Source organism: Eptatretus burgeri, chromosome 2 (assembly GCF_056783735.1).
Source record: "Eptatretus burgeri isolate ZD-2024b chromosome 2, Ebu_testis_v1, whole genome shotgun sequence".
NCBI classification, from domain to species: Eukaryota; Metazoa; Chordata; class Myxini; order Myxiniformes; family Myxinidae; genus Eptatretus; species Eptatretus burgeri.
Genome location: NC_140962.1, coordinates 127,617,672 through 127,633,426, shown reverse-complemented (window position 1 = coordinate 127,633,426; position 15,755 = coordinate 127,617,672). Strand labels below are relative to the sequence as shown.

General features: G+C 45.3%; 1 protein-coding gene across 1 annotated transcript in view; it reads right to left on the bottom strand.

Annotated features, from left to right (window-relative positions):
- LOC147033054 (calcineurin-binding protein cabin-1-like) overlaps positions 1-15,755 on the bottom strand; it is a 124,258-nt gene that overhangs the window by 72,398 nt on the left and 36,105 nt on the right. The window contains exons 7-12 of the mRNA XM_085871165.1: positions 15,715-15,755; positions 15,293-15,493; positions 12,439-12,584; positions 11,594-11,849; positions 1,727-1,903; positions 1,492-1,581 (exon numbers count right to left, since the gene is read on the bottom strand). The exon at positions 15,715-15,755 is cut by the window's right edge and continues 202 nt beyond it. Of these exons, the coding sequence (XP_085727291.1) occupies positions 1,492-1,581; positions 1,727-1,903; positions 11,594-11,849; positions 12,439-12,584; positions 15,293-15,493; positions 15,715-15,755 (911 nt within the window). The remainder of the gene's footprint in view (positions 1-1,491; positions 1,582-1,726; positions 1,904-11,593; positions 11,850-12,438; positions 12,585-15,292; positions 15,494-15,714) is intronic.

Below are 15,755 nucleotides of genomic sequence, written 5' to 3'. Positions count from 1 at the left end.
GCACTCCCAACAATGGATGGAGATCCTCAATGCCGGACATGAAATTAGAGCCATATCCCAAGATATATCACGTGCTTTTGACAGGGTCTGGCACCCTGCCCTGCTCACCAAACTCTCTTCCGATGGTATCCAAGGCCATTTCCACTCATGGCTCGCAAACTTCCTCTCCTGTTGCAGTCAACATGTGGCCCTAAATGGAGTTATCTCCTCCCCACTTCCTGTCCAGATTGGAGTTCCTCAAGGCAGCGTTCTGGGCCCCGTTCTTTTTATGGTTTTCATCGATGATCTCTCTGACTCTCTGGAAAATCCTCTTTATCTCTTTGCTGATGACTCCACCCTCTGTTGTGCCATCTGTCATCCCTCAGACCAGCAAGCCGCAGCTTCTTCACTCTCTGCAGATCTGGATAGAATCACAAACTGGTCCAACACGTGGAACATGTCTTTCAATCCTGACAAATCTCACACTCTCACTATGTCTCTCTGAAAGGACCATTTTGACCCCCCCCTCCTCCCCTCCTCCATCGACTTTCTCAACAATCCTCTGGAAAGAAGTGTTTCATTCAAGCTTCTGGGTCTCACTATCTGCCATGACCTTTCCTGGGAAAGCCTCATTTCCAACCTGGCCTCCAAAGCTAGTTGCCGACTGGGAATCCTCCATCGTGCAAAGTACTTCCTCGGCCCCCGTGAGCTCCGAGCTACATACAAAGCTTTCGTCCGCAGCCTGATGGAGTACTACTCTCCCCTCGGGGGCTGGTGCTCCTTCCTCTCACTTTTCTCGGCTTCACGCTGTGGAAACCAAGGCATTTTGGATCATTGGTATCTCCTGCCATGAGGCTGAGTCTTTGGGCCTCTCACTCTCTCATCGCAGGCAGGTCGGTGGTCTTTTTCCATCTCCTCTCCTCCCCCACTGCTCTGAATGCGATATGTCCCCACCATATTTCCGCAGGGGGCTCAAGGTCCGCCAAAAACCCCCTTCTGGTAAAACCACCAAAATCACGAATCACTGCTCACCTTCGCTCTTTAATTCCTCGTTTTTTTCCCACCTTTGGAATAAACTCCCACACTCTCTTCAATCCCATTCTTCCCTCCAGGCCTTCAAAACAGCTGTTCACCACCATCTCTTATCTTTCCCCATCCAAAACCTCAATGTTTTCTACCCCCGTTAATCCACCCCAAACCCACCTCCTTCAAATTCCCTGCAATCCTTCCTGAAAGTCCCTGTAATGTCCATCTTCTATTCCCCATGTTCCCTGCCCCATCCCTCTCCCTTCCACAGATCTCCTAATATCTCTGTTCCCCACTGTTTTGTCGTTCCCACTTCCGCCACTCGTCCCATGCCCCCCCTTGCTGTGCGTTAGCTTTCATATGAGCCTCGACAATGTATACAAAAAAAAATACCCAATTTAAAAAATACACAAAATCGACATGAAAGGCTTCGACAATTTTTCGTTCATCCATTGCTGAATGTTAAGCAGAGTGTATAAGACTCACTTCCAGGGCCTCCATTGCCAGGTCAGGTGGATTGTGGTAGTGAACTTTCTTCGGATATTTTGCAGACACTTCATGCAAGTGAAAAGCAGCCTGAATTACAAAAACAGTGAACATTTCAAAAGGTTTTTAATGCTATACAAGATCTAAGAATAATGATAGGAGTTTGTATGACAGAAACAAATTGTCACAAAGCTATGAAGAGAAAGAAAGGAAAACAAATGCAGAACGGCTTTACCTGTTTGTAATGTTCAAGGTAAACCTCTGGTTGCCTTCTTCTTTTCTCAGCAATTTTTCCCAACATGTAATGGGCAAGCCACTCCTCTCCTTCTCCAGCTCCAGAACCCTCATACCCCCGTGCAGCCAAAAAACACTCCTCAGCTCGAGTCAACATCCGTTCCCAATACTCAGTCATCTGACAAAAAAGAAAAAGAACAGATGACTCATTTTTACCAATTTAATTTCTCAAAGGCCTTGTGCTTACAGCCCCTGGGCGAATAGGTCTGGCCTGCAGTCGGCGTTCCAATACATCCCAAAGGTGTTCGATAGGGTTGAGGTCAGGGATCTGTGTAGGCCAGTCAAGTTCTTCCACACCAATCTCGACAAATCAAAATAAAGACCAATTACTACACTGTTGTCCCAAGAAGGAAGCCGCGGAAGACAGACACACAGACACACACACACACAGTACTGGTAACTACTTACAAAAGCTATTTTATTTGAAGTTATAACCTAACACATAAGCAATTGACTGATTTCCCAACTGCCCGGATCATCAGCTGGGCACCGTTTTTCATCGAGGTTTCGATCCTTTCAACCATTTCTTTATGGACCTCGCTTTGTGCACGGGAGCATTGTCATGCTGAAACAGGAAAGGGCCTTCCCCAAACTGTTGCCACAAAGTTGGAAGCACAGAATCATCTAGAATGTCATTGTATGCTGAAGCATTAACATTTCCCTTCACTGGAACCAAGGGCAGAGCCCAAACCATGAAAAACAGCCCAAGACTATTATTCATCCTCCAACAAACTTTACAGTTGGCACTATGCATTCGGGCCGGTGGTGTTTTCCTGGTGTCCGCCGAACCCATATTCGTCCGTCAGACTGCCAGATGGTGAAGAGTGCGTGATTCATCACTCCAGAGAACACGTTTCCACTACTCCAGAGTCCAATGGCGGTGAGATTTACACCACTCCAACCGACACGTGGCATTGCACATGGTGATCTTAGGCTTACGCGTGGCTGCTCGGCCATGGAAACCCATTTCATGAAGCTCTCGATGAACAGTGCTTGTGCCGACGTTGCTTCCAGAGTCAGTTTGGAACTCGGTAGTGAGTGTTGCCACCGACAGACAATTTTTCTATGCTTCAGCACTCGGCGGTCTCATTCTGTGAGCTTGTGTGGCCTACCATTTCACGACTGAGCTGTTGCTCCCAGACATTTCCACTTCGCAATAACAGCATTTACAGTTGACCGGGGCAGCTCCAGCAAGGTAGAAATTTGACGAACTGACTTTATGGAAAGGTAGCATCCTATGACGGTGCCATGTTGAAAGTCACTGAGCTCTTCAGTGCACCCATTCGACTACCAGTTGTCTGTGGAGATTGCATGGCTGTTTGCTTGATTTTATACACCTGTCAGCAATGGGTGTGGCTTAAATACCCAAATCCACAAATTAGAAGGGGTGTCCACATACTTTTGTCCATGGAGTGTGCATAAAAGGAGAAAGCTTTTAACAATGCTGACAAGCTTGGGTATTTGTCTGGTCGAACCCTTTCACACAACAAAACCCTTACAGTTTAAAACACACATTTTTTTAATTGAGCATCTGTAGTTTAAATGCAAAATGTAGAACTGTTTAATTGTTGTTCAGAGCTGTGTGTGACGGAATTTTAAAACACCTCAGAATGAAGGATATGGATTACAGTAGATCGAGATGGAGACAAACACAACAACAGAAAAAGGTGTCACAATCCACAATTAAAGTACTAGTATATCCGCTCTTCATGGTGTTCATTGTTCTTTGGAGCCTCCAAAGGGCGGAGGAGCTCCTTGTGAGCCAACGGCCATCCATATCTAGTGCCCAACTGTGTCTGCGGACGTACTCCTGCAGTTGGGTTACTTTTTTATTAGGAGGTTGGTGGCAGGATTTGCACTCTGGCCACTGTAAAAACCTTCATTCCGCAAAACACACAAACGCAAAAAAAATCTTAAAACCCACTCCGTGGGAGTACCTACTGTGCAGCTTCCCTTCGTAGGGCAGCTCACCGAATGACGGGATTGGGGCAAAGCCTTCGGGACCCCCAATCTTTGATGAAAGGTGGGAAACCACGGGGTAACCTCCCTGGGTCAGATTGTGGGAGAGTGTGTCGGAGTGGTGCTGAGGTGTCGTCCACCAGACGGCGGTCTCCTTGGGTTAACGTGAGGCGGTCCCTTCAGATGGGTGCCTGGAATGTCCTATCCCTAAGAGAGGATGATTACCTGTCTCTGTTATCATCTGAGCTCAAGCGTTTGGACATCGGTATTGCAGCACTCTCTGAGGTTCGGAGACCGGATTGCGGCGAGATAATGGTGGGTGGTTACACCTACTATTGGTCTGGTCGCTCTGATGGTTACCATACTTAAGGAGTTGCTGTAGCTGTGTCCAATAAGCTGACCCCAATGATAATTGAGGTAACACGGTCAACGAGTGTATTATGAGATGAAGGATTCGTCACTCCTTAGGTGTCATTTCCCTGGTCTCTGTCTATGCTCCGACTGAGGCGAGTGACCTCAACGTGAAGGACACATTCTACGCCACGCTCGAGTCTGTGGTTGATCAGTGCCCCAGACGAGATACACTTCTAGTCTTGGAGGATTTCAATGCATCGACTGGAACTGATAGGGATGGTTATGAGACGTGTGTTGGTCCCCATGGGTCAGGAACTATGAATCAGAATAGCACTAAGTTCCTTGACTTTGCAAGAAGTCATGGACTTAGGGTGGCTGGTTCATGGTTTCAGCGCCCACAAGCTCATCGCTGGACTTGGTATTCCAACGCTGGCGGTGTGGCAAAGGAGATTGACCATTCCTCGTTGATGGTCGCTGGAGGATGATCCAGAACTGCAGGGTCTACTGGAGTGCTCAGTTCCTCAATACTGACCACCGGCTTGTTGGAGCAAACTCTAAAGCTGCACCTTAATTCCTGGAGAATGGTACCATCCCAGCCTCGGCTGGATGTTGGCAAGCTCAAGGATGAGAGAGTAGCTGAGGAGTTTGCGAACAGGCTGAGTGGATATTTGGGGTGTCTGGGTGCTTTGGGGGGTCCTGAAGAGTTATGGATTACTTTCAAGACCACCGTCCTTGATGTTGCCGGTGGATGTCTTGGAACTCACCGCAGGGCAAAGAAGAATTTTGTCTCTCAAGGGACACTGGATACCATTGACCAGAGTCGCAGGGCCAGGCTGAATGGCAGAGCTGAGCTGTTCAGGGAGCTGAGGCATAAAACTGTACATGCACTAAGGGTGGACAAGGAGGCCTATGTGTGAGGAATCTGTGAGGGGGTGGAGCATCACCTGTGGACAGGTGATTCTCGTCCGGCTTACAGGGGAATTCGTGCATTGCGTTCATCCAAGCCCATCCCTCAGAGCACTGCAGTTAGAGCAGAGAGTGGTAGGCTCTTAACAGAGGAGTATGAAGTGAAGGCCCGCTGGGCCGGTTACTTTGAGCAGTTGTACCAGGCTGATCCACCAGCTGTGAAGTTGGACATCAATGGTGTTACAATCCCTGTTGCTGACCCTCCAATCAATTGTGGTCCACTTTCGCTTGTGGAAACATGGGCTGCAGTGAACCGGTTGAAACAAGGTAAAGCTCCAGGGATCTGTGGCATCCATGCTGAACTTCTCAAGGCTGGTGGAAATTCTGCACTCGTGTCGTTGCATGCAGGTTTGTGCTCTGCGTGGAACACAGGCATCATCCCAACTGACTGGAAGAGGGGCCTTGTTGTTCCTCTCTGGAAAGGGAAGGGTGATCGCCAAGACTGCAACAACTACCGAGGGGTGACGCTGCTCTCAGTGTCGGGCAAGGTCTTTGCTCGGATAATTCTTGATAGGGTTCGCCACCATCTGCTTGAGCACCAGCATCCAGAGCAGTCAGGCTTTACACCAAAGAGGTCAGCGATTGACCGTATCCTTGCTCTTCGTGTCCTCGCCGAACGCAGACAAGAGTTTCGGCAGGGGCTGCTTGCAGCTTATGTTGATCTCTGTAAAGCGTTCGATTCAGTGAATCGGGATGCCCTCTGGAGGATTCTTGGTCTTCGTGGGGTACCACCAAAACTGATCGATCTGATGTCTGAATTCTACTCTGGTACTGAGAGTGCTGTGAAGTGTGGTGGTACCATCTCTGACTTATTTCCAGTTGTTACTGAAGTTCGTCAGGGGTGTGTACTGGCCCCCACACTTTTCAGCACTTGTATGGACTGGATTTTAGGGAGGATGTCGGAAAGATCAAGCTGCGGTGCATCGTTTGGGAATGTCAAGATCTTGGACCTTGATTTCGCAGATGATGCAGTCATCTTTGCGGAGACTTTACATATCCTTTTGGGGGCCCTCGAGGTGCTGAATGAGGAGTCGGAGCCGCTGGGATTACGTGTTTCTTGGGTCAAAAATAAGATCCAGGCTTTCAATGACATCTTGGATGCTGCTGTCCTGTCTTTGTCTGTTTATGGTGAGGATGTTGAGGTCGTGGAGAGATTCACTTACCTTGGCAGTGATATTCATGTCTCTGCTGGCTGCGAGTCAGAGGTCAATAGACGTCTGGGTTGGGCCTGGGGAGTCATGCATTCACTGGATCATGGGGTGTGGCACTGCCGGTACCTGTGCAGGACGAAAGTCCGAGTCTTCAGGTCCTTGGTGCTTCCAGTCTTGCTCTATGGATGCGAAACTTGGACTCTGACCAAGGATCTGAGACGGAGACTTAATTCCTTTGGTACCAGGTCTCTTCGGAGAATACTTGGCTATCGCTGGTCGGATTTTGTGTCCAACGAGCGGTTGCTGAGAGAGACTCGGATGAGATTTGTTACCTGCATGGTCCGTGAGCGTCAGTTGCGGCTGTATAGACATGTGGCTCGTTTTCCTGACGCTGATCCTGCTCACCAGATTCTCTCAGCGAGGGAGTCTCGTGAGTGGAGGAGGCTGATGGGCCAACCACGTGCCTCGTGGTTGCAGCAGGTTGACCAGCATCTCAAGCAGATGGGGATGGGCCTGGCATATGCCTGGGGGAAGGCCAGACGGAGGTGCCTGGAGTACCAGCGGAAAGTGGACGCAGCGATGTTCTGGCACATGCTCCCATACCTGAACTGACCTGATATCCGCTCTCCACAGGAGAGGTGGGGGCAGGTGGTCATGTTATCATCGATGGGGTATATAGATTACAGTAGATCTAGGCTCGGGTCTGTTAGTCTGTGGTGGACGCCGTAGCATATCATGGATCAAGAACGTGGGATTTTCTCCATTTCAGTTTTGTGTCAAACAGCTGTAGCGACTCTTTAAGAAGGCAATCATATGTGTTTGTGGTTCATAATATTTTCTTACTTCCAGTCGGTGTGTCCTACAAAATGCCCAGATAAGCTATTAACACACATTAACACAGCATTTGTCCATGGAGGAAAAGACCTCTGGGTTAATTAGTATTAACATTGTTTTGTAATGACATTAATAGTATGTTATTATTATTCGTGTTATTATTACCCTCGTCAGAGGAGAGGGTATTGCATTTGGGTCCATTTGTCTGTCTGTCTCTGTTTGTCTGCAGAGAACTTTCGTGATTTTCTCCACAACCGCTTGTTGGATTGAGACGAAATTTTCACCATTGGTGTGACTACACATGTAGAATGTTTTGATGATAATTATGACATCATAGGTCACGAGTTGTGGCAGCCATGTTGGAAAAATGGAAAAACTTTGGACTTCTATCTCTGAAACCGCACCAAGGAAAAAAATTGAAACTTGGCACATGGCAAGTACTCCTCATGGGGAATAAGTGTGATTTTTTTTGACGTCATAGGTACCTTCGGTATGATGTCATAATTGCATATGTAGAACGCTACATCTGATCAGTATGAAATTTTTTGAGGGTCATCTAGGGATAAAATGGTCCAAGGAAAAAAAAAAAAACATGAGGTCAACAGTCACGTGATTCAGCAGCCATATTGTAAAAAAAAATAATAATAATAAAATTCAAAAATATTCTCTGAAGTGGCTGAACAGATCGAGATGAAATTTTACACGTATGACCGCTTATCCATGAGGAACAAAAGTTTTACACATATGACATCATAGGTTACATGGTTTGGCAGCCATGTTGGATTTACCTGAAAACCTATAAAAAAATCTTCTCCAGAAGAGCTGGACAGATCGAGGGGACACTTCACATGCATGTTCCCCAAGCCATGGGTGTCCAAGTTTAAGGAATAATTGATCGGTCACATGGTTTGGCAGTCATATTGGATTGAAGAAAAATATTAAATAATGTTTTCTTTGGAGCCATACCAGGCGTAGTGGCGTGCGTGCGCCTGTAATCCGGCTACTCGGAGGCTCGGGTTGGAAGATCGCTTGAGGACGGGCGCTCTGCGCTGGGCCGCGCTATGAGAGGGTGTAGGGCAGCCCGGAATCATAGCAAAACCCAATCCTTATCCCTGTGTCGTAAGTGGCGACCAAGGTTGCGTCAGGAAAGGCATCCGGCGTAAAACCTATGCCAAATCAGTATGCGGATTATAACGAATGATCCGCTGTGTTGACCCCTAACGGGAGCACCGAAAGAAGAAGAAGAGTTTTCTCTGGAGCCACTAAATCAATCGAAGTGAAACTTCACAATGATGATCTTGTATTGATGGGGAAGCCATGTTTTAAATTTCCACTTTATCGGACGCATGGTCCGGCAGCCAGAACTATTTGATTTTTGATCTGGGTTCTTTTTTTTGTTTTGAATAAGGCTCACTTGGCTGTGCCTGGATGGGTTTGAGGGTAGAGGAGCAGCAGCTGAAATGCAAATCCAATCCAGGTTCCTCCTGATGACTTCATCTTTGCTTTTTGCTTGTTCGGATTCCTTCTGATGACTCCAATATGTAGGACTGTTTTTATTTGGTTTTCCATTTGATTTGAGTTTAATTTATTTTAATGCCATTCTAAATTCAATTGAATAAGAATAAATAACGTCATGGGTCAGGGTCAGGTGTCCAATCAAAGCAGGATGTCTTGGTATCCAGTCATCACTGCCAGCAGTTATAAAGTGGCAGTTCTAATTATGTCTCTTATTATTTACGTAACACACCAGTACACAAACGCTGCACAAGATACACCACGCAAAACGACACAAGCACCACACAAAACAAGTACTGCTGAGGGTATGCTATCTCTGATTGCTCTTTTTATTGTTACTTTTTTATGACAAGGGGCTGTGATAAAACACCACGATAAGCTATCTATACACCTTAACACAGATTTCGCCCAAGGCAAAAAACCCCCTCCTGGACGGTGGCAAATTAAGTCGCTCCAACCTCCATCATAGGACTCTTATTCCTCCTGTAAAATTGGGTTGAGATTGGGTAAGTAACGATGGAATGGATCGCGGTCAAACAGACAGACATACAGAAACATCACATTGCGTATTTCAGTATGATAACATCAATTTTGGTTGAATTTGACATAAAGAATCTCGTGGTTAAAGTAGACAACTTTGTCGAACTGTGCCCAAGTATGTGCAGAGGCCATGTTAAAATAGGCTGTCCAGGGGCAGTATGCCAAGGTTGATCTGCATGCAGATTCAAACACTCACTGACGCACAAATTATTGCAATCATTTCTCCCTTTTGGGCAAAGCAAATAACAATTCGAGCAAAAAAGCGAGCTAAATATCCATACAAATTACACTGAACAACAAAAAAATTTTACTGGAGATGTGTAAAGTGATTTAGACTAATTTGGGTACGCTGATTTCAAAAAATCATAACCGTTTTGCTGTATCACGTCAGGATTTTCAGTAACAGAAATATTCCCATTGCCTCGAAGTCAGGATTTCAATGAAATTTACAAAAATTCAATTATTCATTTATTTCATCATGAATGCTTCAAAATTATAGAAATTACAGAAAAACTCCACTAGAATGTAATTAAAAATGCTTTAGGCATTTGGCTTTGCGTTTGTGCTGCTCTGTGTCAGTTTCACGATGCAGGAACCAGCAGAAATCGCCCATCATGTTCGGGTTGTGCCGCCCTTGGTAACGCGTCTCCATGAGTGAAATCTCTTGGTGGAATTGCTCGCCGTGCTCGTCCGAGACTGCTCCCAAGTTGTCAGGGAAGAAGTTCAGGTGCTGGTGTAGGAAATGGATTTTCAGGGACATCCTGGAGCCAAGTTTCCTGAAGGACTCCAGCAGCTGCTGCACTATTTCTTCATAGTTGTCCGCGCGCTCGTTCCCCAAGAAGTTGTCCGTCACAGATTTGAAGCTCCTCCACGCTGCCAGCTCTTTGGGGTTTAGAGTTGTCGGAAAAGTTTCGTCCTTCATAATCTGTCGGATTTGCGGTCCAACAAAGACACCAGCCTTGATCTTGGCCTCCGACAAGGTGTTGCCAAACTTTTCCTTGAGGTATAAAAACCTACGCCCATTCAGATCCATTGCCCGTACAAAACTTTTCTCATCAAGCCGAGCTTTATGTGGAGTGGTGGAAGGAAAACCTTGGCTGGGTCGACAAGGGCGACATGCTTCACGTTGTGTCGACCAGGTACATGCTCTTTTCGCTCTTCCCAATCTTTCTTCGTCCAGTGATTCTTGTCGTCTCTGCTATCCCAGAGACAAAGGAAGCACATGTATTTCGTGTAGCCTGACTGCAGCCCTAACAAAAGCGCCACCACTTTCAAGTCTCTGCAGATGTGCCAGTTGAAGTCATTGTACTTGATGGAATCAAGCAGCTGCCGCATAGTCTCATAGGTCTCTGTCATGCCGAACGCGTGAGCCAGTGGGACTGATGGTTTCTCGTTGCCATTGTGGAGCAAAACAGCCTTCAAGCTGTTCTTCCCCGAGTCGATGAAGAGGCGCCAGTCTGCAGGATCGTGATCACACCCAAGTTCTTTCAACAGACCGTTGATGTCACTGCAGAATGTCATCGTGTCTTCCATCTCAAAGAACTCAGCCATGTCTCTGTGACGTGCTCTGAACAAGGATATCTTGGTGTTAGGTCCAAGTAGATTCCACTGCTGCAGCCTTGATCCAAGCAGCTCTGCCTTCGCCTTTGACAGCGAGAGATCTCTTACAAGATCATTTAAGTCTCCCTGGTTCAGAAGGTGTGATTCTTGAGTGTCGGGTTCAAAAGGTTCATCATCACCATCCTCTTCACCACTGCTTACAGCTATGTTCTGATCAGCTGGAGGTGTTGGAACGGGGTTCTCGTCATCATGAGGCACAGATTTACGAGCAGAGACGCAGTCAGCGTACTTGATGTGACCTTTAGTCTTCTTGTTGAAGCCGGCGATGCTTGTGCAGCAGAAATAACAATCATCATGATGATTCTGCGGCTCACGCCATATCATGGGCACCGCAAATGGCATGCTCACGCGCTTGCCCACCAACCACTGAGTCAAGGTTGTGTGACAGCTAGTGCAGCAGATGTGTGGTGCCCAGCTCTGTTCTTGGTCCCCCACCTTACACCCGAAGTAGTGAAAGTAGGCGGCCTTCATTTTCACTGCTGTAGATATACTTCGCTGTTGATCTTTTTTGGTATACCAACCACAGACATAACAGAAGTTGTCAGGATGATTGGTACAGGAACGCCTACTCATCTTTATCTGAAAGAAAGAAATATAACACAAGTTAACAACAATTGTACGAAATAGACGTGTTAAAGACATATGTAAATTTCATTGAAATCCTGACTTCTAGGCAATGGGAATATTTCTGTTCCTGAAAATCCTGACGTGATACAGCAAAACGGTTATGATTTTTGAAATCAGCGTACCCAAATTAGTCTTAATCACTTTACACATCTCCAGTAAAAAAAAATTTTTGAAATTTGTTGTTCAGTGTTATACTTTATCTTCAGTCGAACACCAAACCAATACATGTTGGCCGCCATTACTTGCGTCACTGTGGCTGAAGATGCACCAGGCATGCGCCGCTGTCGGCTGGCAAGAGAGTGCAGGGCATAACTTGTTGCTCCTGCTTCAATCCACAGGGGCAGACAATTGGATTGCAGCTGAAGTGCACGGTGGAAGCAGGCAAGCACTGCAAGGGCAGGCCGCCATATTGGTCCATCATTCTTTAGTTCGTTGGAATTCAGCTTATCTTGTATGCGGCTGGCTCTGGCCAAAGCCATGCCTGCCCAAGAGTCAAAACTACATGAAAAATGAGCGAAAAAGAAAAGCACAGACACCATATTAAAAGCATGGAACATTATGAAAACCTCAAAGTATGCATAGCAGCATGGGTCTGAATGTGTTCAGCAAGTTCAAGGCAGTGGCCTGAGCATGTACTGCAAGCTTTCAGTATGCCCCTAAAAGTATCCAGCGCACTCAATGCAGGGGGCTGAGTGTACAGTGCATTACAGTTCCTGAAAGAAGTGCTCATGGCATGGGCCTGAAAGAGCATATAATGCTCAGGGCACAATCCCAAAGTGTACAACATAAATCCCAAGTACAAAACAGATTCATAGTAGAAACCTGAAAAACTTTTTTGTAGAGGTGAGACACAAATTGAAAATGTCTCGAATCGATGACAATTTAATAATTGCATTGATATCATTCATTTGAAAGAAGTGATCATGACTGAGAATTGTGCCTTTTATCAACTAGAAATAGTTGGCTGCGACAATGAACTCTGAAAAGTAAGAGCCAATCATTGTGCCAAAGGGTTGGAAACAAGGAATGCAATGAAGACATTTGAAAATGCATGAAGAGAACAAGCAACAAAACTGGCAGATGTTACCGCAAAGGTGACACACAAATATCCAGAAGGTAGTAACGGATGGCCTTTGTTTGTTCTTTGTTCTTGAAATGATAGTCAGCAAGAAGATAATATAGGTCACTTAGAATGCCATCCACAGCTGCTGTAACAGGTGGCAAAACTGGTGGCTAGGAAGAGAAAAATAGGTGTAAGGACTTTGGATATCAGGGAAGCAGCACAATGGAACATGTAATGATACTCAGCCAAATCTCTCATTTACATGACAACAGACATTGCCACAACGCATTTCCCATCGGGAAATGAAGAACAGTCAGATAACATATTAAAATTGGGAGAGGGAGAGAAATAAAAAGATGTTTTTCAGCCTAAAGGTGGGAAGCAAGTGTCCAATTCATTTATTCAAGAAAAAGAAAAAAAAAACACTCAAGTGTTGAAGCGGGGAACAAGAAATCAAAGAAAAGTTCTTGCAATTATTCTCATTTTTACAGAAACCATGGGCAAGGAAAACCCAAATGTATGAGTGGGAGTCAATTTCCACCCCTTTTCAAAATGTTTCAGAGCCAAAAAGTGACTCAGATTCCAATGGCATTGGACACTCACTGATAGGAAAATGTAACATTGGGAAAAACTACAAATACAAGAATTAACATCTGACAGGATTCTATCCAGTGTAGAACTGCTCCTTCCTTCCATGGTTTATCACTCCATCTTATGCGGTGAGATTCAAATATTAAGAGCGAATCAGGTATTAAATGTTATGCGAGACGGGGGCGACTCAAAGGTAGCGCCTCAAGCGGGGGCGACTCAGGCGGGGCGTTCAAAGCTGGCGCCTCAGGTGGGGATTCTATGGTGTGGTTATATCATTATATACCTTTCAAAAATTATATCTTCCATGGTGTGGTTCAATAACTTATACCTCACATTGGGCAAACAAAGAAATAAAATAAAATAAAATTAATGAAAATCACAGCTGCATATATCTCGAAAAACGAGGGCATCATAGACTTCCTACATGTCGGTAATAAACAAATGGCTTTGAAGTCTCTTCACAATAATGCTACTCGTTTAGACATACCAGTGTAAAATTGCTTCAGTTCGGCTGTTTATCTTATGTTACTTCATTCACATTAAATGGTGAATTTAAATGAGGAATTTTTCGACAGACAAGCGAGGAAATGCAAAATAAAAATTAATGATCTCATTTAAATATATTGCATTGCATTGACAGTGTACATAAGTAGGTAAATGCATTCATCTTTTCTCTGCTCAGCCTCAACATAAACTCTTCTGGCATCGACTCAAAATCACCTTTATCGCTTTGGTTTATAACACTGAGGCAACTCAGCTCACGTGCAGTTACAAGAAGTAAAGAAACAGCGACGACTTGGTTAAATAGGAGGACACGAGTGCACCACAAGCAGGGATATACTCTAGGGAGACCTTGCAAAATCTCAGGTTGAAAGCGAAAGATGGGAATTGTGGGGTGAGAGGTGAGAGGGCATAGCAGGAAGCGTGATAAAAGTGAGAAAGGCGAGAGTGTGTGAATTCAGTCGGAACTCAGAATTCTGATCAGAGGAAGAAAATATAAAAAGTACAAGGAGTGCTGTCCAATCATCCACTGCAATGATTCACCATGGCAATGGGGTGCTAACCAGAGTTAAGTGCAGGAGGGGAAGAGTGGCTGTGAGCCTGGTTGAGCGCAGTGAACAATGAACCCAGGGTGTATGCCAGGGCACAGGATAGATTCAATGCAAGCAATAATGAAACTGAACAAGAGTGGCATGTGCCAGTCGTGAGTTGTGTGCCTGGGAAAGCCAGAAAGCAACACCCTTGCTTTTCAATGCAACCAAACATGATTCTCAGTGAGACTAAACATGCTTTTAAATGCAACTAGCAGGAGAAGTCAGGTGAGGTGGTAGAGCAAGGACCATACAACCACAAAAGAGCCACAGGAGGGGAAATTAAGATGTGCATGCATCCTTGGTTGGTATGTCAATATTCGGGTTTCAGAATGTGGAACGGAGTCATCCCAGGACTCGAAATGTCCACCTCCATTTTGGTTAAGAATCTCAATTGATGCAATAAGTTGGTGTTCTCAGAGTTTTGGTCTGAAGGCTCTTTCTTTTCATGATCGTCACCGAGCCCCGGACAGTGTGTGTGTGTGTGTGTGTGTGTGTGTGTGTGTGTGTGTGTGTGTGTGTGTGTGTGTGTGTGTGTGTGTGTGTGTGTGTGTGTGTGTGTGTGTGTGTGTGTGTGTGTGTGTGTGTGTGTGTGTGTGTGTGTGTGTGTGTGTGTGTGTGTGTGTGTGTGTGTGTGTGTGTGTGGAAAGTCACACAACTAACTGTGCTTTTCAGTGCGTTTCCATCCCTATTTACAAAGCGACATTGTATGATTGCCAACTTCTGCCAACAACTTCGGCAGATTACCACATCTTGACCATGTGCTGCCGAACAAAAATATGAGAGCAGCTCGAGGAATGGACTGGACTTCTGGAAAGCCACTACTTGCACTCTGCTCCCCTCATCAGTTGTCTCATACATTATGCCTCCCCCCACATTCTCTATTTTTACACCATTAGTTGTACTGTCGCTAAGTGACAAATAAACCAAGTGTGCTGAATTTGGTCTGGTCGACATTACAATATACACATTACCATTTTGCATTGCAAATAGTTACAGCTTTTCTTTTCCGACTATTGCTTGGAGTTGTGAAAGCATTTTTAAGAAAGTTGAATTTTAAAAAAATGTAAAAAATATATGAATGATGGAATTAAACTATAAAATTACAATATAATTTACCCAGCTATTGTATCGAATAATGGATGCGTTACGGATGCAAAGCAATGGAAATCGAGCGATGGTGAAGCTGGATTTACCTGGTCGATGGCTCCCTCAATGTAGTTAGCAACATGGTCTAAAGTGAGAGGCGGAGGAGAAGGAATGAGTGGAACAAGGCGGCGAAGGAGGTTGGCTAAGTCTGCAGAAACAGTGCTGGCCTTGTAGCTGTCAAACTCAGGAAGCTGTCGTGGTCGAAAGAACTCAAATAGCGGTCGAGCTGCAGCCCAAGTGAGCTCAACCTTGAATAAAGAAGTTCGCAAAGACGTACATATGCAAACAAAAAGCAAAAACATATGTACATGAGGGAGTGAAAAATTGAGAACTTGCAAATGGAATTGACAGGAGAGTGAAAATTGCTTCATTTCACAATTGATGTTTATGGAAATGGAAAGAAGGCATTGAAAAACAACATATTGAAGAAAGACCACATGTAATAACAAGTATGAAAATACACACCCACCTGCCTGACACCATGGTCTTCCAGATAACGGGCCTTAGCCT